The sequence below is a fragment of the Pimephales promelas genome, chromosome 7 (genome assembly GCF_988280905.1).
Source record: "Pimephales promelas chromosome 7, fPimPro1.hap1.1, whole genome shotgun sequence".
Classification (NCBI taxonomy): domain Eukaryota; kingdom Metazoa; phylum Chordata; class Actinopteri; order Cypriniformes; family Leuciscidae; genus Pimephales; species Pimephales promelas.
This window is the reverse complement of record NC_142775.1, coordinates 3,081,584-3,106,349: the sequence shown is the minus strand read 5'-3', so window position 1 is coordinate 3,106,349 and position 24,766 is coordinate 3,081,584. Positions and strand designations below refer to the sequence as shown.

At 41.0% G+C, this 24,766-nt stretch overlaps 1 protein-coding gene across 1 annotated transcript; it reads left to right on the top strand.

Moving 5' to 3' along the window:
- Positions 1-4,025: 4,025 nt before the first annotated feature.
- LOC148978239 (macrophage mannose receptor 1-like) lies at positions 4,026-8,265 on the top strand. The gene is made up of 2 exons (XM_089132944.1): positions 4,026-6,293; positions 8,111-8,265. Exon 1 carries the CDS (start codon positions 5,559-5,561, stop codon positions 6,288-6,290), a length of 732 nt encoding a protein of 243 aa, XP_088989070.1. The 5' UTR covers positions 4,026-5,558; the 3' UTR covers positions 6,291-6,293; positions 8,111-8,265.
- Positions 8,266-24,766: the final 16,501 nt, after the last annotated feature.

Here is a 24,766-nt window from a genome sequence, read left to right as displayed (position 1 = left end):
AGAGAAGACCCGCCCTCTCCAATTAAAAAAAATAAATAAAAATAAAAAATGCACATGCACAAACACAACCACAACACTCCCGAGAGGGAACGCCTACTATTACGCCTTGCACAATTCAAAACTCAAAAACATTCATAAAAAAGACAACATGTCAAATGCCCTTCCGTGTTTCATTTACTTATTATACTGATCGATTGAGTGACCGAGGACTCAAGACATGATATGTGCAACCCTGTATCACACGAAATACGATCTGAGGAAACTATTTTGCAAATCGCAATTACGTTACATAGCAACATAAGCAGTGCTATTACGTTGGTCCTTAACCTAATATCTCTCATTGTTAATACGTATTATTAAGTTATTTTTATACATAGTTGCATATGGAGAAGTAGCTTGTTGCATTTGTGTAATAATAAACACAAAGTTTTAGAATATGAACACATGAACACGCAAGGTTTTAGAATATTTCAGCGTGATACCATTTACCTTTTTGGTCAAAAGGCTACTTTAGACAAATTGAGATGTTTACCGTGTCTATGCGGTGCATGACTTGTGCCAGGGCTAGCATTGCTAAGTAGCTTGCATTAACTTTTACTAGTGATTTTAAATGGATTTCTCCAAATAGCGTGACAAACTTTATCCGTCTAGTAGAATCTTCCCGACTGCGGCATCAGTGAGAAGCCCAACCTGTGCTTTTAGCGCACGCCAGCGTGTGATATTCACCCAAAATCTCTCTGGTCTTGTTTCTATATTCTGCGTCCTTTCTCTTCTTATCATACACTTCGTATACATTTTTTTTTCTTTCAACCCTCAGCCATTTTCAAAGGAATGGCTGAAAACCGCAACTCCGACATAATACACATGAAAGTGAAAACTACATAGGGACGAGCACGTACGACGGCCTTACGTAAACATATCACCAGAATGATTGACACTTAGATCAACCAATAGTATAGACTACCCACCCGGAAAAAGAAAATCCTCCGCTATACCTTTAACTGACAAGAACTTTAGCTCCACTGATTGCAGAGGCTCAAAGGCAACACTTCCCTTTGAGCCGCAGTGGTTCAAACTGCAAAGCAGTTAGATCAGGGTGTGGATGAGGGGACTCCACCTCTAAACGAGTCTCTCTCGACAGTAATGTTACTATGGTCATGTCCATGCAGTGAGAACATGATTCATCCACAAGCGATGCTTCAGCGTGATCTAAGCCCAAACACGTAAAGCAGGGATTGTGCCCATCGAAATCAGAGACTGTCCGACCACAACCAGAAGTGCACGAGCAAGGCATCTTGCAAAAGACGTGCCACGTGCAAGCTCTTTTTGAGAGAAATAAACTCTGTGGATGCTGACACGAACACACACGCTGGCAGACCACGCACAGATCAGCAGGCAATGTGAACTTGCAGGAGATCGCACTCACACCAAAACCGGATAGTCGCTTGTCTCGTAGAGTGAAGAAAACTCCAGGCTTGTGGAGTGAAGACATCCTCTTGGCTCTGAAGCGAAAACATACTTGCATGTTGCCAGCATCCTTCTTTTTATACCCACGAGGTGGGATGGAGTTACGCTATGCAAATTTCGCAGACCCATTTCTTTGCCATTTTCTCATTTGCCAATTCTAAGTGAAACCCCATTTCGTTGTCATTCGACGTAACTGGAAGTGACTACGAAAGGGAACTGGTTATTTATTTGACCCATATGTTAAAGGATTAGTTCACTTTTGAAAAATCTTTTGCTGATGATTTACTCACCCCCATGTCATCCAAGATGTCCATGTCTTTCTTTCTTCAGTCGAAGGTTTTTAATGAAAACATTCCAGGATTTTTCTCCATATAATGGACTTCAGTGGGAACCAGACGGTTCAAGGTCCAAAAGAAACTTTCAGTACAAACTGCAGAGTTGTTCAAAGGGCTTTAAACGACACCAGACGATAAATAAGGGTCTTATCAAGCGAAATGATCGCTCGTTTTTTTTTTTAAATAACAAGATCAAACGCTCGCCTTGCTCTGTTCTGTGATGCGCGTTCGTGACTCTCCTGTTCGAACTCGTTCAACAAAATGAACAAATCTTTTTCCGAATCAATTCGTTCGTTTCTTTCGCCGAATGAACCAAATGACTCGGAAAAAGATTTGTTCATTTTGCTGAACGAATTCGAACAGGAGTGCGTGACAGAACAGAGCAAGGCGAGCGTTTGAGCTTATAAAACTTAAACTTTGTTATTTATTTATAAACCGAGCGATCGTTTCGCTTGATAAGACCCGTATTCATCGTCTGGAATCGTTTAAAGCCCTTTGAACAAGTTTGCAGTTTGTACTTAAAGTTTCTTTTGGACCTTGAACCGTTTGGTTCCCACTGAAGTCCATTATATGGAGAAAATCCTGGAATGTTTTCATTAAAAACCTTCGACTGAAGAAAGAAAGACATGGACATCTTGGATGACATGGGGGTGAGTAAATTATCAGCAAAAGTTTTTTCAAAAGTGAACTAATCCTTTAACTGTGTATGTCACTACCACTACACAGCTACATAATCAGCTAGTTTTACTTTCCCATGCCTATTTCTAAAACGCATCTATTGTATCTTAAACCACAACTCTCATTAATCACCATCCAACTTTAAATGAGGGATATTTCTCAGGCATCAAATAAATCAGGACAGAGATCAACCAATACATCATTAATTTATCCACAAGTCAGTTATATTTTATTTCTTACATTCTGTCTTTGCTGAAATATGGTTTAGAGGCTTTTACATCAATTACATTTCACTGCTAATTTTTTGGAAACATTTCCAAAAATGTCTAACAAATCATTTTATGTACATTTGCTTACACAACTTGAATACCAATAGTCATGCTTTTTATGGAGTAGTTGAAACATTTCTGTTTTATACTAATTGAAGAGTTCAGATGCAAAAGCCTCTAAATGCCATTTGAAATTTTTTCAAGCTTGTATATTTAAGTTCAGTAATTTCACTTAAATGACAATTAATAGGTAATCTTCATTGCCATTTAAGTGAAATTACTGAACTAAAATACACAAGCTTGAAAAAAATGATCATTTTAGAAGAAAATTTCAAATGGCACTTAGAGGCTTTTGCATCTGAACTCTTCAATTATTATACATGGTAATTACTATTAAAATAATGTATGCCAATTTTTCTGTCATTATATCATTAGTCACTCACTGGGACACACATGATGTTACTTTCTGAGAAAATGAGTCCAAATGCAAATGCAATGCAAATATGCATGCTGCTTCATTTCACTTTTGCCTGTAAAATTTGTATAATTTGAGATTTACATCTACAAGTCATTAATCAAGTACAGGTTCCTTTATTTTATACCCATATGAATTAGGCTTCTGTGAACAATTTCTGGCTGTTTCTCAAGCATCTCGACATAGACAATAAAATTGATAACACTATACAAGCAACACTAACCACTAAAACATTATAACAAACCCATTACTTCATCTTATTACTACTCATACAATGAATCACTACAGGAATAAAGCTGTTCTTAAACCATTTTGTTGTATTCTGCGGGACTGAACTGGACCATTTCACAATTTGGTTAATAGAGTTCTGGCTCTTTAGAAATACATTCCCATTCCAGGACACCGAACAAAAGGACAAAGTTGATTCGATAAAAGCACGATAAAACAGAATCAACAGTGATTTGTCCATGCGAAATTTGCACAGTTTCCTTAAGAACAAAGTTGATGCCCCTTCTTACATAGCTTCACAGTTAAGTCAACCCGATCTCACGACCAAGTCGTACGAATTCGACGAATGATTAAAAAGTGGCTAATTCGTAACAATTCATACGACCTCACTCGTACGAATTAATACGATTTTGCTAAATCGTACATATTTTTAAATTTGTAAAAAAGTGGCCAATTCGTATGAATTCGTACGAATGACCTACCCCTTACCCCGCCCCTAAACATAACCATCACGTGGGTTTAGACAAATCGTACGAATTAGTAAGAGTGAGGTCGTACGAATTAGTACGAATTAGCCACTTTTTAATCATGCGTCGAATTCGTACGAATTGGTCGTGAGATAGTGTTGGTTAAGTCAACTAAACTTGATCAATGAATCAATGATTGTCCACACATACACACACACACACACACACACACTTGCACTCTCTCTCTCTCTCTCTCTCTCTCTCTCTCTCTCTCTCAGTTGCTTTTGCTAAATATTTTGCCAAAGGAATAAATGTAAAAGTACATATAAATGTTGTAGTTCTCTTCAAATAATTAGGCAGGTAATTGAGCCCTTGGTTGAGAAGTCGCCGTCTGTGAATGTTTGCATTAAATGTTTGCATTGTGCTCCACTTTTTTCACAGGCAAATGCTGATCTGCTTGTTTAGATGGGTTTCATGATTTGTTTTCTTAGTTTTAATTTGCATTAGGTCTATAATTCTGAGAATGAGAGAAAGTCACATTATGACAGATTATGACATGAGTTATATCAAGATGCTTTGCAAAATACTATGTGATTTTTTTTGTTATGTGTTAATTTTTTGTTAGTTCACTTGAGTTTGCAGTTTATTTGGTCTAATTAAGTAATGAATACATATTTCTGTGATATTTTTTGTTTGTAGTTGTGTGTAAAAGTTTAGTTTCAAATGATATAGGCCAACAGCAAGTTTCACATTTAGACATCTAGGTAACACTTTACACTCTAAAAAATGCTGGGTTGTTTTAACCCAACTTTGGGTCAAATATGGACTAACCCAGCCGTTGGGTTAAATTTTTACATTACATTTTTAACCCAATATTTCGGGTTTGTCCATATTTGACCTAAAATTGGGTTAAAACAACCCAGCATTTTTTAGAGTGTACAATAAGGTTCATGAGTTACTACATTAGTTAACATTAACAAAGAATGAACAATACATCTTCAGCATTTGTTAATCTTTGGTAACGTTAATTTCAACATTTACTAATACTTTATTAAAATCTTGTTAACATTAGTTAATGCACTGTGAACTAACATGAACAAACAATGAACAGATAGATTTGTGTTAACTAATGTTAACAAAGAATAACAAACAAAGTAACAAATGGTTAGTTCATGTTAGTTAATGCATGAATTAATGTTTAATAAATGAACCTTATTGTAAAGTGTTACCAACATCTAATAGTTTTATACTTTAAAATGACAAAAATCACTTATATATATTTTACACCATGAAATAATTGTTGTAAAGTGTAAATGCACAAAAAAAAAATACATTGGCAAATGTAAACTGAAGCAAAAATCTTTTTTTCCGTGTTTAATTTCACCACATCTATTTGTTGCATGCCAGATTTACCTGCCCACAGTTTCTTTCTTAAAAATTTTATGAGGGTTATTTGGTTGGTTAAATGCAGCTGATTTGTTTGTTCTGACTGTAAAGGTGTGCTGTGATTGGTCACACCCTCACACTCTTTTGTCATTGGCTGTATGTCAGTTTAAGTAAAAGAGAGTCAGTGTCATCATGCACAATTCTGGCCTCTACCTCAACTAATCATTGAAAAATCACCAAACCTCGTCACTGGATGAAGATGAAGACGACACTCGCTGTGCTCCTAATCCTGGAGCTCTACGGACTCTCCTCCGGTCTCATTAAACAACATTACTTTGTCAATGAAAGTAAGACCTGGGATTCTGCGCGACAGCACTGCAGAAATTTATTTCATGACCTGTCCACCTTCACCACTCAGAGCGAGGAGCAGCAGTTTTTGGAAGATGCAGTTGGTCAAACTTCTGATGCCTGGGTTGGTCTCCGCAAACACTCAGGAGGGTGGAAGTGGGCCGGAGGAGAAGTTGCAACACGAATTAGCTGGGATAAAAATCAACCAGACAATTCTGTATGTGCTTTTCTACAAAGCGGTAATCAGAAACTGCATGACTATAACTGCATGCAAAAAAAGGCCTTCTTCTGCATGAAAACGTTTGTTCTGGTGTTGAAGAATGAGAGCTGGGAAGGCGCTCTGGAATACTGCAGAAAACATCATAATGATCTGGCGAGTCTGAACTCAATGAACAGGATGAATTCTGTTTCAGAAGAAATCCCACTTGCTGAAACTGGATATGTGTGGACTGGTCTGCGCTTTCTAGCAGGAGAGTGGAGATGGGTCGATGGAGATGATCTTGACTTTACGGCCTGGCCTCAGACGGGACTGCCCCAGTGTCCAGCAAGAAACCTTCGTTGTGGAGCCCTGAACAAGATAACAAGGGTCTGGACACACAGAGACTGTGAGGAGAAGCTCTACTTCTTATGTCAGTAGATGGTACGTCACTTACACAGCATCACTAAAGGGAGACTATGTATTTGAAATGTATTTCAACGTTTCCATTGTTAACAAGACATTTCAAAATGTTGTGATTAGGGTTGTAATGAATCCTTCATGTCACGATTCGATACATATCACGATACTGAACTGAATGATACAATTTCATTGCGATACTCCCAAGACATATGATAAAAGATTGTCAAAAAATGTGCTGTTGATTAAAATTCTATTTGGGGTAGAAATGAATAGTGCTTGGACCCAAAGCACAGGACAATAGAGACACCAGAATGACATTAATGATTCTGAAGCTGAAAATACTAATTATTTTAGATGAATATGCTTGGACTCTGTAACTGACTAGATATATTTAAAACATATGTTGGCAACTTTTTAGTAATATCATGGCATGATATTCGGCATTTTCCGGACACACACACATTCCCTTATTGTATTATTATACATGATATTGAATATGATATATAATAATGTGATTTAATGTAGTACTGTCACTAAAACTGTAAACTTTTTTCTAACACATTCTGGGCGAACTATGCAAAATACAAAACACAATCCACGATACATATTGTAGCAATTTTGTATTGTGAAGTATTGTGAAACAATATATTGCTGTTTATTGAATCTGTAAAAATGTGGTTTGTGAAACAAACCAATTTATGAAAAAATAAAATAATAGAATTGTTGGTAACACTTACAGTTAATTCATCATTTATAAAACATTAATAGACATTAATAAGCAGTTTATAAATACAGATACAAAAGCTTTCTTCTTGATTTATAAGCATATCTATAATGCGTTTAATAATTGTATTTTCATACTTTGTTAATGATCAATTAATCATTTCTAAATGAAGTATAACATTATTTACAAACCAGTTATTTAAGAGTTGTCAGTCCTTCATAAAGAGCACTTAGAAAGTGTAAGTAAATGTTGTAAATACAGGTAGTTATAAAGCATTTAGAAGTGGTCAGTTGACTATTTGTGAGAGCTCATCTAAAGTGAGGACTATTCATGCCTTGTAAAGGATTTATAAAGGAGATTTAAAGGCACATCAATCTTCTAAACAGTAAAATGTAATAAACACAACACAGTGATACAGAAATATTTAACCGCCTTTATGCCTTTACAAGGCATGAATAGTCCTCACTTTAGATGAGCTCACAAACATAGTTAACTGACCACTGCTAAATGCTTTATAACTACCCGATAATAAACCCTGAAATACAGCATAAATGCATGGTAATAAAGCATTTATTAACACACTAAGTAACCATCACTATATGTCTGAATGATAAGATGTATGAAAGTACATTTAAATAGTTTATTAATCATTTACTTATACACTCTAAGTAATCTTATGAACCACTGAAAACTCTTAAATAACTGGTTCATAAAAAATGCAATTCTTCATTTAGAAATGATAAATTGATCATTATTAAAGGATGAAAATACAATTATTAAACAAATTATAGATATGCTTTTAAATCAAGAAGAAAGCATTTATAGCTGTATTTATGAACTGCTTATTAATGTCTATTAATGCTTTATGAATGATGAATTAGCTGTTTACTCATACTTAACTAATGATTATTAGCGTGTAGTTATTATAAACTGTTACCGAATTGTTTTGGCTAAGAAAGTATCATTAATGAATCGTGTAAAATAACACAACACGTGACAACCTTTTTTGCCGTAACATTTATTTTGGTGTTTGAAACTTTCAACACTGCTGCTTTTATGCAAATTAGTGTTTGATGCTAAATACATGATCTCCTCTTTATTTTTCTGTTTATAGAGTCCTCCAGCAACAGGCGGATCTTCTCATCTGGATCAAAACTATTAGAAGGAATTCATATAATATACAACAGAACATAATAATCTACATGTACAATCGGCATATAATTGTTGTATACATTATAATAGAATCATATTAGCCTAATATTATATATGAAATATAGCATAATTGAGCATTTTCACCAATAAAAAATTAAAGGTACAGAGTTTGTATTTTTATCTCAAATAAGCATTAGTCTTAGTCTAATGCCTTGTTCACACTACATGATTTTAAAACGTCGGGCTGAACTGTGCGGTTCACACTACATGACTTGCTCTCAGTGAAATCAGGAGTGTTCAAGTTGTTGAGCTGTTCACACTACACGACACAACGTAATTGATCCGCAACAGGAGGTAACTCACTACACGAGCTGACAACAACTCTGTCACCCAACGATTTTATCTTGTCTACAAACCACGTTTTCTCACGAAAAATCACGCGACAAGACGAACCGGAAATGACGCAAAACAGCACGTGCGCGAAGAAGAGAAGAACACGACATGTGAATACGGACGTCAGACAGAAACTAGTGCTTCAAACTGTTTGCGAGATGATTTGCTCTGAGAAAAAAATGCCAAAAAAAAAGAAAAAATAAGATTTACCCGGTGACCTCAACCCATGCCTTGCTCTGATTGGCTGGAGCTCATGACATCACTGAGGTTGATGTAGCACTAAGAATGTAAAATGGGACAGATATCAAAGCACCCCCCTTTAAATTTCAAACTGTTCATATTATCGTTAGTTACTTGTATGACTTTCATTGTGTTCAATTTGGTGAGACTCGGAGTCGCCAGCAGGGGGCACCCGGGAGTTGCGCGGCGCATGAGTGGCTGACGAGTTAGCAGCATAGAAGTAGTCCAGCACGAGATGAAGCGCGAATGTGCAGAGAAATGTGCTCCTTGTTTGAACATTGCAATTTCTTGTGTTTCATACAGGTAAGCTGACAATAACCTTACACTGGTATATGTATAACAGTATTATATTCTTATAGAGCCATAGTTTGTGCCTGAAACGTTAACAAAAGTGAAGTTTTAACGGTGATTAAGAGTTATGTCGTGAAATGGCGGACGGGAGTGTTAACTATTTAATTAGTAGAAAACTAGTAACTCTTAACGTGAGCAAAACGGAGTAATAAAGGTTTAAAAGCATATATACTCGACGTGAGTGTGGGATGAGGCATAATTAACCGAATATATGTGTATGAACATTGATTGAAATGCGTGTAGAGACAAGTCTGGGCAATTGGAGTTAATGAGGCACACGTGACTGTTCTTAGCCCTCGTATATACACGTGACCCTCATTTAGCATTGCTTTGTCAGCCATTACATGTAAAAATAAAGGACGTTCATACTGTTAAATTAAGAACCATAGTCAGATTGAGAGGTAAAACAGTTTATTAATAATTTTGTGAGTTCATAGTGATAACACAGTAACTGTTAAATGGTTAAAATTTAGTTCATAATGTAGTCAGGTCATTAGCATATTTCATGGAAGAGTAAAAAGATTAAAGACAAGTTAAACAGTGATATGAAAGAGTATTAGGAATACACGTGCAGTTATCAATGTTAGAGTAATGTGGGTATAGACTGAACTATTGCTGATGCCTGAAAATCTATTTTAATTCCAAATACTATTCACATGCTTGTTTGAGTTTAAATGTATGACTCATAGAGTTTATTGTACTTTAAAGATGTTATTTTTCAGACCTTTTCCTTTTATATCAGTTTAATAACGGGCATAGCACATGTTTAGATCCATGTTAATGTGTTTGTGTAAAGAACATGTATTTTCTGAAAATGGAGTATTGTAAGGAGTCTAGTCTAGTGTGACGTATCAGCCTAGACATCAGTCATGCGAGTCAAGATAATTTGTGAATATATCACAGGATAAGAGTATAGAAGTAGTCCAGCACGAGATGAAGCGCGAATGTGCAGAGAAATGTGCTCCTTGTTTGAACATTGCAATTTCTTGTGTTTCATACAGAAAAATAAATGTGTTGCACCCGGAAGTGACATTGCCTCTTTCCAAAAAGTGTAACATATTTTGGCGAGCCAGCCAGGAGGAGGCGATAGAGTGACCAACACCATTAACCCCCTCCTTCCCAACGAGTCGATCCGGAAACAAGATGGACGCCAGTCAGATCCTGCGTGATCAAGTGAGTGCAGCTCTGTGGCAGCTAAGGGAAGAGTCTCTCTGGGAGGTCTGCAGGTACATGAAATGTGATGGCCTGGACAGTGAAGAGTCCCGCAGCAAGACACGGAGGGCGCTCATCAAGATGGCGGAGTGCGTATTGGATGATCTAGAGGAGAGCGAAGAAGGTGATCAAGTTAAACAGTACTGTGTTGATTTATTGACATACATTGAAAGACAAAGTAAAGAAGGTCGTCAACCAGATGCAGTGAAGCCATCAGAGAAGCCAGCTCCAAAGGAAGAAGAAAAAAAGCGTTTTGCACCACCCAGTCCCCCTGTAAAGAAGGCAGAGTCCTCGCTCAGGAGCCGACTAGAGCCAACTCACCCATTGCCTGAGGTAACCATGCGAAGAGAGTTTAAGATCTGTGGTCAAATTGGAGAGGGTGGTCAGAGGGATAAATTGTCGTACCCCAGTTTAGTTCGACAGATTGAGATGGGAATAGAAAAAGGGCACACGCAGACTGAAGTAGTCGAAGCTGTGATCAGGGCTGTCAGTCCAGGGCTGCCTTTGAGAGACATGCTAGAGATTAAACGTGGTCTGACCCTCAGTTCACTTCTCACCATCCTGAAAGGCCACTATCGTGTAGATAGCTCCACTGAACTTTACCATCAGCTACTAAACATCTCTCAAGAGCCCAAAGAAACTGTCCTGAACTTTGTATTCCGTGCAATCGAGCTGAAAGAGAAGCTGTTATGGAAAGCAGCAAATGAGGACACAGATGAACAGTACAGCCGAGCCGTCATTCAACGCAAGTTCCTCCGCTCAATTGAAACTGGACTGTTAAGTGACTCTGTGAAATTCCAAATTCTGCCCTACCTCAGTGATTTGAGTATTTCAGATGAAGAGCTTATACAGAAAGTGGATGAGGCGGCCAAAGTCGAAAGTGAGAGACAAGAAAAGCGCAAGAGATCCACCGCTGGTAAGACGCCCAAAGTGCAGGAGCTTCAAGCAGATACTCAGGTAAAATCCAAACCTGCCCAGAGCCCCTCTAAACTTAAGGAGTCCAACCCAGCAGCAGAAATCACAACAGTAAAAGGGAACGAGACTAAACCTGACAGCATGAATGTACAGCAGATGATGGAAGAACTTCGTAAAGAGATAAAGCAAATGTTTCTGGCTGTAATGGAAGCGAACCCCCGTTCTCCTGAACAAAGGCCGAGAGAAAAAGGTTGCAAGAAATGTAGGGATGAGAGAACAGGTGAGAGCTGTTCACACTGTTTCAAATGTGGGAAGGAAGGCCACTTCTCTCGCGGATGCAGAGCGTTGTCGGGAAACGGGCAGGGGCTACTGAGATGGGGCCAGCAGTAGTCCAAGTAACAGCGCCCCAAAATGAGCAGCCACCACCCAGCTCAGTCATTCAACCGACAACAGCCCTGGGAAAGAGAGCATCGGGCGCCTCACCTGCTGTAAGTGTAGTTCACTATATACCACCTCGACACCAGCCACAGTTAGTAAGCCTTGTAGGAAGCCGATGTATGGTGGACTGTTTCATGGACAATCGACCAGTCAGAGCCCTGTGGGACACGGGAGCACAGTCCAGTATAGTGAATGAGCCCTGGCGACTGAGCTGCCTTCCTCACACTATTGTCAAACCCATCTCAGAGTTGTTGGGAGATGAGACCCTGACAGTCTTTGCTGCCAATGACACGCCCATTCCATATATTGGCTGGATTGAAGTCAGTTTCAGATTAGGCAGTGACCCCACCAAGATGAATGAACTTCAAGTACCAATGCTTGTGTCAAGCGACCCAGCAGTTGCCAGCGACCCCATCATTGGCTACAACGTCATTGAGGCGATCATTAACCGCAACGAGGAAAAGACGAAAAGTGAAAGAAAGCAGTTGGCACAGGAAGTGAGTAGAGCCCTTGCAATAACAGTGAAAACTGCTCATCAGGTAGTCAAGTTGATGCAGAACGGTGATTCAGATTCGGAGATTGGTGTAGTTCGTACCTGTGGAAAAAAAGTGCCCTTACCAGCTAACCAAGTCACCACTGTCTACATAAGAGCACATGTGAGTTCACGAACCCAAGGTCAACATATGTTCTTTTCACCTGACTTACTCAATCCTCCTCCAGAAGGTGTTATTTACAATGATGTACTGGTCCAGATCCCAGAAAGGAGAGTTCCATACATACCCATCTCCATGACCAACACGACTGATCACACCATCTGTCTGGACCGTCACAGGGTGATTGGATATCTGGAACCGGTCAAGACCGTATACACAGCGCCTATAAAGATTAATGAGAATGAGACAAGGGCTGAAATGAAGGACAGCACAGTGACAAAGACCAGTGAAGCAAGTAGCACACCACAACCAGATAACACTCAGGCGAGTAGGCCAACTTCATGGGACCCTCCTGTGGATCTCTCCCATCTCTCGGAAGGACAGCAGGAGGTGGTAAGGAGGATGTTGCGGGAGGAATGTGAAGCGTTTTCCTTTGACAGTGACGATGTGGGTTGTATACCATCACTCAAGATGCATATCACCCTCCACGATTCGAGCCCTGTACAAAAGACCTACATGTCTGTACCCAAGCCTCTGCACAATGAAGTTAAGGAGTACCTACAGGATCTGTTGAGAAGAGGGTGGATCACACCTTCTCGATCCCCTTATTCATCCCCAGTGGTGTGTGTCCGTAAGAAGGACGGAAGTCTTCGTCTTTGTGTTGACTTCAGAGAACTTAACCGTAAGTCAGTCCCCGACCGCCATCCGATACCGAGGATTCAAGACATGTTGGATGCTCTAGGTGGGAGCTCGTGGTTCTCGGTCTTAGACCAGGGTAAAGCGTACCACCAGGGTTATCTGGATGAGGAGAGCCGCCCGCTCACAGCTTTCATCACACCCTGGGGGCTCTATGAATGGGTGCGCATACCCTTTGGCCTGAGCTCGGCACCCGCAGAGTTTCAGAGGAGCATGGAGCATTGTCTGACTGGGCTGAGGGACACAAGTTGCCTCCCGTACCTGGATGACAACCTGGTACACAGTTGTAGCTTTGAGGAACACGTGGAGCACATCCGTCTTGTTCTCCAGCGCTATAAGGAACACGGTGTGAAGCTGACCCCAAAGAAGTGTGAGCTGTTTAAATCGAGTGTGAGGTTTCTTGGCAAGTTGGTGACTGGAGAGGGGTACACAATGGACCCTGCAGAGGTGGCTCCGGTGCAGGCGTTAAAAGAGAAGACCCCTGCCACAGTGGGTGATGTGCGCCAGATCCTTGGGTTTCTCTCTTACTACAGACCCTTTATTCCCAATTTCTCCCGCGTGGCTCACCCACTCTATGACTTACTCACAGTCCCTAACCCTGAGAAAGGCACTCTAGACCAGACCATGAAGAAGCCATGTAAGACAGGAAAGAAAAACAAGGGTCACTTACCATCGCAGACACCTATAGAGTGGAACAGCTCCCATCAGGAAGTATTGAATCAGCTGGTAGATGCACTCACGAAGCCGCCTGTCCTCGGATATCCAGATTTCACCCAACAATTTGTATTGCATTGTGACGCATCCCAAGTTGGCCTGGGTGCGGTGTTATACCAGAGACAGCAGGGGAGGATGAGAGTGATTGCCTATGGCTCCCGCACCTTGAGTACAGCAGAGAAGAGGTACCATCTGCACTCTGGAAAACTGGAGTTTTTAGCGTTGAAGTGGGCCATCTGCGAACGGTTTCGGGATTATCTTTATCACTCCCCATCATTTGTGGTATATACAGATAATAACCCGTTAACGTATGTGCTCACAACCGCAAAACTCAACGCAACAGGACACAGATGGGTGGCGGAGCTGGCCGATTATAACTTCACAATCAGGTACCGCCCAGGCAAAAACAACTCCGATGCAGATGGCTTATCAAGGATGCCGTTGGACTTTGAGGACTACATGTGTAGCTGTACGGCTGAGGCCAGTCAAGATGTCATCAGTGCATCTATGGAGAGAGTTACAGCGGAAAAGACAAGCCCTTGCCGGGGTGTTGGGTGGATCCAGGTCAGTGCTTTGAGCTTAGTGAAGGACCGGGAGACCAGCAAACCTCTTACCACAGATCAAATCCGCAAAGCGCAGGAAGAGGATGAAATCCTGTCCAGAGTCCTCTGGTACAAGTCACAGAACAAGAGGCCAAGTAGATCTGAAGTGAAAGCAGAGAGCCCCGCAGTGGCCATATTGCTGAAACAATGGCTCAAGGTTAAAGTTGGTCCAGATGGCGTCTTGCGCCGCAGAACTTCCCGTCGAGAACAACTGCTGCTCCCCAAAGCTTATCATCCTCTGGTCTTCAAAGAACTGCACCAGGACATGGGTCACTTGGGGGTCGAAAGGACACTCGACCTGGTACGAGAACGATTTTACTGGCCACAGATGAGCAGGGATGTTGAACATTTTGTCAGTAAGGTGTGTGAATGCCTCAAGAAGAAGAAGCCGAGTAAGCAGAGCCGTGCACCTCTGGTGCCCATTCAGACCACTTATCCATTTCAGCTCGTCTCGATAGACTTCTTGCATTTGGAAAAATGCAAGCATGGCTATGAGTATATACTGGTGGTCATGGACCATTTTACTAGGTTTGCGCAGGCCTACGCAACAAGGAATAAATCGTCCAAAACAGTAGCTGACAAGATTTTCAACGATTTTGCACTCAAGTTCGGGTTCCCAAGCAGACTACATCACGACATGGGCAAAGAGTTTGAGAACAGACTGATGGCGAGCTTAAAGAAACTCTCTGGCATCCAGGGCTCACACACAACGCCATACCACCCCCAGGGTAACGGGCAGGTGGAAAGGTTTAACCGTACCCTGTTGTCCATGCTGCGCACCTTGGAGGACGAGGAGAAGGAGGATTGGAAGGAGTCCCTCGCGAAAGTTGTCCACGCGTACAACTGCACCAAGAACGAGGCAACGGGTTACGCGCCTTATTTCCTTATCTTTGGACGTTCTCCTCGCCTGCCCATTGATCTGTTCTTTAGTCTTGAAAAAGATGAGGCCCACGACACCTATGATGACTACGTGAGTAAATGGAAGACAAGAATGCAAGAGGCATACGAGATTGCGGCTAAAACAGTGGTCAAAGGAGCAGTTCGTGGAAAAGTCCTCTATGACCGGAAAGTGCAGGGAAGAGACCTCCAGCCAGGTGATAGAGTCCTTCTCAGAAATCTCACTCCCAGAGGCGGGCCTGGAAAAATTCAATCTTACTGGGAAGATCAGGTGTACAGAGTGAAGGAGAGGAAAGCTGATGGGAGTCCCGTTTATGAGATCAGTCCAGAAAATGGCAAAGGAAGGGACAGAGTGGTTCACAGAAATCTTCTGTTGCCCTGTGATTTCCTACCTCTTGATCAGCCACCAGCAGGGCTTCGTCAGCCATGGAAAGACTCCCGGAGCTCCTCAAAGAAAAGAACCAAACCACAACAACAGCAGCAACCAGAGCCAAGTGACACCTCTGACGATGAAGGCAGTGGTCCCTACCAATGGAATCTGAGATCTGGCAGCGGGAGACAGCAGAGACCCACTCCACTGAATCCTCTGGCAGAACCCTTTCACCCACTACAAAGCGAAGAGGATGTGCCACTACAAAGCGAAGAGGATGTGCCACTACAAAGCGAAGAGGATGTGCCACTACAAAGCGAAGAGGATGTGCCACTACAATCTCAGAGACCTGATTTGAGTTCTGACAGGTCTGAGAATGTTGAGTCAGAGGCCGATCCGCTGGTTCGGACGCTAGGAGAGCGACATGCGGTAGGACCTCGACCCCAGAGACTGAGACGTCAGCCGGTTGTACTGAGTTATGACACATTGGGTCAACCATCCTTGGTAAATCGAGACTGTAAGGTAACAGAGAATCAGGTAACGCAGACGAAGGGTTACTGGAGGCCTTGGATGGCTGAGGTTTTCTAAAGTAATGTTCCCTTGTTCTGGGAAATGTCAGGAGACATTTAATTTTGTGGGGGAGAGTGTAGCACTAAGAATGTAAAATGGGACAGATATCAAAGCACCCCCCTTTAAATTTCAAACTGTTCATATTATCGTTAGTTACTTGTATGACTTTCATTGTGTTCAATTTGGTGAGACTCGGAGTCGCCAGCAGGGGGCACCCGGGAGTTGCGCGGCGCATGAGTGGCTGACTAGTTAGCAGCATAGAAGTAGTCCAGCACGAGATGAAGCGCGAATGTGCAGAGAAATGTGCTCCTTGTTTGAACATTGCAATTTCTTGTGTTTCATACAGGTAAGCTGACAATAACCTTACACTGGTATATGTATAACAGTATTATATTCTTATAGAGCCATAGTTTGTGCCTGAAACGTTAACAAAAGTGAAGTTTTAACGGTGATTAAGAGTTATGTCGTGAAATGGCGGACGGGAGTGTTAACTATTTAATTAGTAGAAAACTAGTAACTCTTAACGTGAGCAAAACGGAGTAATAAAGGTTTAAAAGCATATATACTCGACGTGAGTGTGGGATGAGGCATAATTAACCGAATATATGTGTATGAACATTGATTGAAATGCGTGTAGAGACAAGTCTGGGCAATTGGAGTTAATGAGGCACACGTGACTGTTCTTAGCCCTCGTATATACACGTGACCCTCATTTAGCATTGCTTTGTCAGCCATTACATGTAAAAATAAAGGACGTTCATACTGTTAAATTAAGAACCATAGTCAGATTGAGAGGTAAAACAGTTTATTAATAATTTTGTGAGTTCATAGTGATAACACAGTAACTGTTAAATGGTTAAAATTTAGTTCATAATGTAGTCAGGTCATTAGCATATTTCATGGAAGAGTAAAAAGATTAAAGACAAGTTAAACAGTGATATGAAAGAGTATTAGGAATACACGTGCAGTTATCAATGTTAGAGTAATGTGGGTATAGACTGAACTATTGCTGATGCCTGAAAATCTATTTTAATTCCAAATACTATTCACATGCTTGTTTGAGTTTAAATGTATGACTCATAGAGTTTATTGTACTTTAAAGATGTTATTTTTCAGACCTTTTCCTTTTATATCAGTTTAATAACGGGCATAGCACATGTTTAGATCCATGTTAATGTGTTTGTGTAAAGAACATGTATTTTCTGAAAATGGAGTATTGTAAGGAGTCTAGTCTAGTGTGACGTATCAGCCTAGACATCAGTCATGCGAGTCAAGATAATTTGTGAATATATCACAGGATAAGAGTATAGAAGTAGTCCAGCACGAGATGAAGCGCGAATGTGCAGAGAAATGTGCTCCTTGTTTGAACATTGCAATTTCTTGTGTTTCATACAGAAAAATAAATGTGTTGCACCCGGAAGTGACATTGCCTCTTTCCAAAAAGTGTAACATTGAGTCATGTGACAGCTCTGGATGTCTAGAATGCTAAATATTTTTTTGGGCTTGGCGACGCGTCTGCGAGCGTCTTTGATGCGTTGTTGTCTCTTTCATACTAACAGATTGGCAAGCATTCATCGTCCGCTAATCCCCCGCGATTTGCACGCGATAACACCCTGACCTGTCGGCAAACTCAACCATTTGTAAATATGGCTTAAATCGAGCTTAAAATCCTGTAGTGTGAACTTGGCTTAACAGAAGATTATGTACACTGCCATCTGTCACATCTTGTCTGTCTTTGGTTTCTTTTCTTGTGTTTGATCCCTGTTTCCTAGGCTGCCAAAATTAGTTGATTTATTTTTCGCACTTTTGCCTTGTTTTACCCCTCATTATCCATGATACCAGTGGGAGAAACCAACTGTACCCTGGCAAAATACATGGATTATGCTCTATGGTTGAGAGGGTCCTCCTTTTTTGTGGGAGAAGTGGAAGAGGGCCCAAATCCAGTTTCCACACACTGATGATGGCTTAGGCTGAAACGTGTCTGTGTAGACATGGTATTAATAAATATATATGAGATCTAACTAGAGAGAGTGTGTTTTTTTGTCTTTCTTTGATAACTTCTTTATGACTCACACCCATAAATGGTTGAGCGGCCTGTTCTCAGTACCAAATCCAGTTTACCCATAGCTTCCACAGTTCACTTTCATCCACCAGAAGTCTCTTGGCTCCACTCCAGCCCTTCCAGAACCTCAGGAGTCCTCTCCATCCTCCAGCCGGCATCCTGTTGACCCCAGCGCAGAGGAGGAGGTAGAGGAGGTAGATCCTCTGCGACAAGTCTGATGGTCCCAAAGCTCCCCAGTTGTTGATCCCCAGTCTGGTAGTCCCGAAGGTAGCAATTATTGATTTGCATACCTCAGAATGGACTCCCACATAACACTTCTCTTTTGGGATTGCTTCTAAGGTCTCTCGGCTTTTTTTCATGGCCTGTCATCCCTCCGACTGTACTGGGGTACCTCATCCTAACGTCTCTGTCTGGATTCATCATCCCCTCTGGCTCCTCTGCACTTTCTCTGCACAAACTTTTGGGTTTGTGGATTTCATCAGGCTCCTCTATCCCATCAGCTCTACCATAATCTTCGCTCTCTCCAGCCCCAGCTCCTGGCTCTGCCATCGTCCTTGGACCCCTTGACTCGACCTCTGCCTTCTGGCCCAGCAGTGTCACTATGGTTCTCCAGCTCCCTCGCGATCTTCTGTCCCCTGGAAAGCAGCGGTTCGACTAAGGTCTCGCCCAGCCCTCAACTCTACAATATCTGTCAGCGAAGCACTCTGTGACAACGCCTAAGTGGGAGCACACACTCATTTAAGAGGAGCTCACCACCTAAGTGTACATGTGCATCTCGGGAATTTCACCAAGATGAAGGCAGCAACTTGCACTGGAACAACCTCGCTTGGAAACAGCCTTCCCTCTTTGCAGATTTCCAGATAAGAGCTGGTCTGAGGTCCTAAGGCTTGCGTTCTGTACACGTAAAAGCGCAATGAAGCGGACGGACAGAGAAAACCATGGCTGGGTCTGCCTCATCCAGGCAGTGCTTGCAGGGTCTCCACCTGGTCCCAGAATAAGGGAGAGGTAGGAACCTTGGGCACATATCCAGGATGGGGTCTCAGCTCGTGAGAGATAGCCGGCCTGAATTCCAGGCACAAGTCTTTGACTGAAAGCGAGCAAGTCCTTACCCTCTAGTCCCAATGGAGGTGCCGAAGAGTTCAGAGGGTGAAACCGGCAAATCGAGGAGAAAAGCCTTCTCTTTCTCCCCGATGTCGGCCAGGTTTAACCACAGATGTCTCTCCATGGCCACTATCACTGCCATCGACTGACCAATCGCAGCAGCAGCTTGTTTGGTGGCCCAGGGAGCAAGATCCATGGTTCGGCACAGCTCAGTGACCGCCTCAAGGAACATGCACTAATGGTCTCACTACATTTTAAAGGGCACCTATTATGCCCCCTTTTTACAAGATGTAATATAGTTCTCGGGTGTCCCCAAAATGTATTTGTGAAGTTTCAGCTCAAAATACCCCACAGTTAATTTATTACAACCATTTGAAAATGTCATTTTTGGGGCCTGTTTGAAAGTGACCTGTTTTGGTGTATACCACCTTAAATGCATATTCCCGCCCTGCCTTTGGACGAGGGCGTCACTTGATACCTATGGCAGTCACTCTAAGCAGCAGACGGGCTGAGAGAGTGAGAAACCGCTGTTTTGAACGTCATTCAGCGTACGTTTGAATCGGAATACATAAATAGTATGAAGAAACTCCGGCAGAATAAACGCAAATGAGAATGGACCAGTACATCTCGGTATGGTTATTTGATACATTTATGTACTTATAGAGTTGTAATCGCGTCCCCTTTGCAATTATGGTTGTGCAACACACACACACAGACACACATAAACACTAACACTGGCGCATTTTTTTGAGTCCAACATCGACTTGTTGAACTGCTGATAACGACAAAACTTGTGACCATAGTTGGCTATGTTTTTGGGAAACGCACCCCAGAATGGTATGTTTTATAATCCGATTTACTGGATGTAAGTGTTGCTGATAATATACAATGGATTTTCACTGGGAACTCTAAAGAAGAGCCACTGTCAGTGTCTTTTGCCTGTGTTTTTGGATATAAGTTATTTTGGTGCTTTTCTGTCTTAAACTTGTTTTAAAATGCTGTTAAAATTCTGTGCAATTTTCAAATGATCGAAGGCTTGTGCTAGTGTTAACTTAGTTATTTTCGTTAACTAAATCTTTGATTAATTTTTTTTCCCTCATATCTTAGATGAGATGATGATGAGGTGACACTAACACTTTTAAACAATAACTGTGACTATATCAACATTGATGAAAAAAGACAAGACTAAAATGTAGTTAAATAAAACCTTGACCAAAATCCCTCTTTGGTTTCTACGAATAAAAAGAGGACACAAAATATTACAGACTGTTTTAACAAGCCTATAGATTTTCATGCAGTTGGCAGATGTCAAGAATTAAAATCCCCCAATCAGAGCTTTTCTGTTACAAGATTACATTTTCTGTTGATGTCTACAATGCGGAAGTGCCGTTTATGATCTGAAAATGCAGAAAACACCGACAAACAACAAAAGGCTGGCCCACACATTATCAGATTTTAAAAATGTGCAAGATCACAAACATGATGATAAAAAATACGTAAAAAAATTAAAAAGCACAGCACACACTCCTGCCTGTGAACACGGAGAATCTCACAAAAAGTCCTGCGATCAAACATGATTTCAGAGTATTCAAATATGGTGGACAACAGACAAGAAGAAATGATGATAATTGTGTTTGGACTGCTTTGTACAAAAAAATTAAGTTAAAAAAGGAAATGGAAATTGTTGTGTCCAGTAGATGGTGTTGTAGGTTTGTTCACATGTTGTGCCAAAAGAAAAGAGAAGTAGAGTAAAAGTGAGTTCATGAAAGAAAACTGAAGGTGTTTCTCAATGTCAAGGATACTTCCTTTGCAGGACGGGTCCTTCCAAGTCATTTCCTTCAGAGGCTAGGCAAGGGTCCTCTTTAGCGTTCGGAGAACATGTAAATGGAACAGGCTAGCAAGTGCACGTCATTGCGTCATTACATCAGTGAAAGGTCCGCTTCGGCGCTGCAAAAATCATAGTGCTGGTGTACCGTACTGTTTAAATACACTTGACAGTCCTTATTTTGTCTTGTCAGTCCTCATAGAAATAAATAAATAAAGGGATAATGTGTAACCAGGCGGTTGTTATAGTGAATACAACCCCGCAAACTCTAAAGCAGAGGGGTCTTGATCAGCCGGTTGTATTCGCTGTAACAACCGCCTCGCTATACATTTTCCCACTTATAACATGGCTACCTTCCAAATAAATCAATAATTTGACACAAAATATTAATTTAAAAAGGAGTTTATTCATTCAAAAACGATTATATTACCGGGGTTAACAGAACCTCCATAGCAACATGATCTAACGTTAGCTGTTAAAACACATGCAAAATATGTGTAAAATATAAAATATGTGTGACCAACAAAAAAGGCTATGAAGTAAAAATTAAAAAGTTAATCACCAGTAAAAGGGAACAGCTTTAAATCCCCTCAGCAAATTTGAGCCGATATGTTAAATAGTTTAACAAACATTAAATAAATGGCTAAACTGAAATTATACTTGCTTACATTTGAAAGATATTGCCGTTATCACTCCGACTCCGCTAACGGTCGACATTTTTTAGTTTTTGAACAAGATAGCAAAGCTGCGCATAGGATTGTGGGTGATTTAAGAGCGCGAAGGCTACACACATGCATCCTTTCCTGTGTATGGGATATTTTCCGAACGAAGGACTCAGTCCTTGGTTGAAATTCTGAGGATCCTCGACATTGGAACAGTACTCCGACGGACATCGATGATGTAGCATCCTCGAAATTCCGGCTTCCGAGGATCCTTCCTTGACATTGAGAAACGCCTCGTGTCACTGTCCAACTTTTTTTAGTTCAAGTTTAATCTGAGAGAATACTACAGGCATGAACATGGTCTATATTTACAGCGCAAGGTTCATTTTGTTCCACGTGACAATCTACCCAGTATGCCTTTAACATTGGGCTGGGCGACATTGCCAAAAAAACTATGATAATAAAATTGTTCACATCAGTTGATTGTCCCTGATGTTTGCACACAGAAGACAAAACTGATCAACAAAGTTCCACTAGATACTCAATCCACAAAAAAATACTCCAAATGATCACACTAAACACAAACGTGATCAGACATCAAGTGCTTATTACATTAAATGAATTACATGACAACAGAAGGGCTGAGGCGGGGTCGGGGGACTGGCATGAGCTCTGCGGTGTGCGTGTGAGAGAGAAACTGTCATGATCCTGGTTCTCTCCTCCTTCTCAGTCTCCCTCTTGTGGTTATACACATATACTCACACGCTCTCTCTCTCTCTCACACACACACACACACACACACACACACACACCTGCACTCTCCTTCACGCTCTCTCTCTTTTGCCCATACGTCAATATCCGCCTTTTTAGGGCCCCCTTAAACGTCGATAGATGGCGATCCCGGGCCGTCATACAACTGACGCTTTACCTTTAACGTCAGTTTGGTGACGGGTTAGGTTTAGGGTTTAGGTCTGGGGTAGAGTTAGGATCCCATAACCTCATCTACCGACGTTTAAGGGGGCCCTAAAAAGGCGAATATTGACGTGTGGTCAAAAGACGTCCCAAAACGTCAGTTATATGACGTCTTGGGATGAGACCGGGTTGCTCTGCTCACACATGTAAACGTGTTATTCCTAATGTTTTAGAAACCCGAATAGTGACCTTAACCCGACAATAACCCGAAAATTGGCTGCATGTAAATGTAGTCATTGTTAGATTATTTGATGTTAAACTCACACGGATTGCTCACTCTCATCATTCGTGACCTGTCTTGTCCTCTCCTGGTTTGTGCTGGAGCTTAATTACCTGCAAGGATTACTCTATTGCTCTGTTATCTGCCCAGTTGTCTGGACGTTGAGATCCTTTGCCTCGCCTTAGACCTGCAACCGGCTCCCACTCTCTTCACGGGAGGCTGGAGGGTTCTCTGAATCACCAGTCACCGACCGCATCTGCGCTATATGCTGTTCAGAAGAGGGGATTTCTGTTCTCGTTAAGAGCCGTGTGGCCGTTCCTGATTTCTCTGTTTTTCCCCTGAACTATTGTCTCTTTTGCCTGTGGACAGTTGAATCAATATTAAAGACTGTTGATTGCCGCACCTCGCTTTTGGGTTCTCTCTCTACCACTTATAACAGAAACTTGATGGGATCAATAACGTTGATTCCAGTTCCCAAAAGGTAGATGATACAATCTTACTGCTGTCTTGAAACAGCAATTATAGTGAAAAAGACCATACCAGTTTTAGTGCTGTCAAGAAACAGCGAGGAACCTGTGAAACAGGTTTTTCACAGTCCATACAATATTCAGTACTTATCATGATCTTTTTTTGTCTTCAATTTTAAAAGCAGATTCTTCTCCTAAGTGAAAGTGGTAGAAACAAGACTGTTGATTGTGAAGTACTCTTTATTACCAAGGCAGTTGTCATTTACCCCCAACATCTGAGCTGCTGAAGGCACAGTGGATTGCTCTTGGTTTTGAAGGTAATGTGCCCCCCAGTCTGTGTTTGTGTTTGTTTCTGCGAATCTGCTTTGTGAACGAGGGTAAGTACAAAGCAGCCTTTTCTAAAAAGTTGCTACTTTCATTCACTCAAAGTTCACTTCAAAAACAAATCAAGACCATTTTCTTTAAAACAAAGTGAGGACTAAATAAATATGTTTGCATGGGAAGTGGTTACAGACGAGTATGCATTTGCCTGTTGTATGTAACAATTTGCTGAACTTTAACTTCTTAGACCCAAGGGATGGTAATTAACAAAGCATAGCAAGGTTGAACAGAAAGAGAAATTCTGCAAAGACTCTTAAACAACGTAAAAAAATAAAATGGAAACATTCAGTGAAAGCTTTTTCATTTTATTAGATTCATAAAAATTTAATTATAATGGGAAAAAATGACATGATGGAAAAACATTTTGAAATACAATTCTTTATTGTAAAATGTACTTAATTCTATGAAATACTTTAAGTCCCTTTTGCTGCTGGTTTTCTTAGACATGCATTTGTTTTTCCTCAGAAGGAACCAAAATGGAAATGTAATGTAAATTTAAATGCAACAGTGACTAAAATTTGCATGATTTGAGGCTCAGGGTTAGTCACTAAGCCATCAAACATTACACATTTTGACACATTTTTGTAGAATTAGCTTAAAACTGCTTTTACTTTGACTTGGCTAGTGGTTTTACAAAAATAAAAGTCTTTGTGTTCCGTTTTCATCACGTTTGACTTTTATCACTGTACTAATAAAGTACTGATTACATTTTTTTAGTCCTGAGACTTCCACATAAGATATATGTACATTTTTTAAATATTTAGACCCCTCTATTGTTGATTGCTATCAGGATGTAAATCTAGTAGTACTTCCCTTTTACTTGTTCCCATGATCTGGTAGTGGGTGGTGACTCCGACATTACAATGAACAAAGTTGT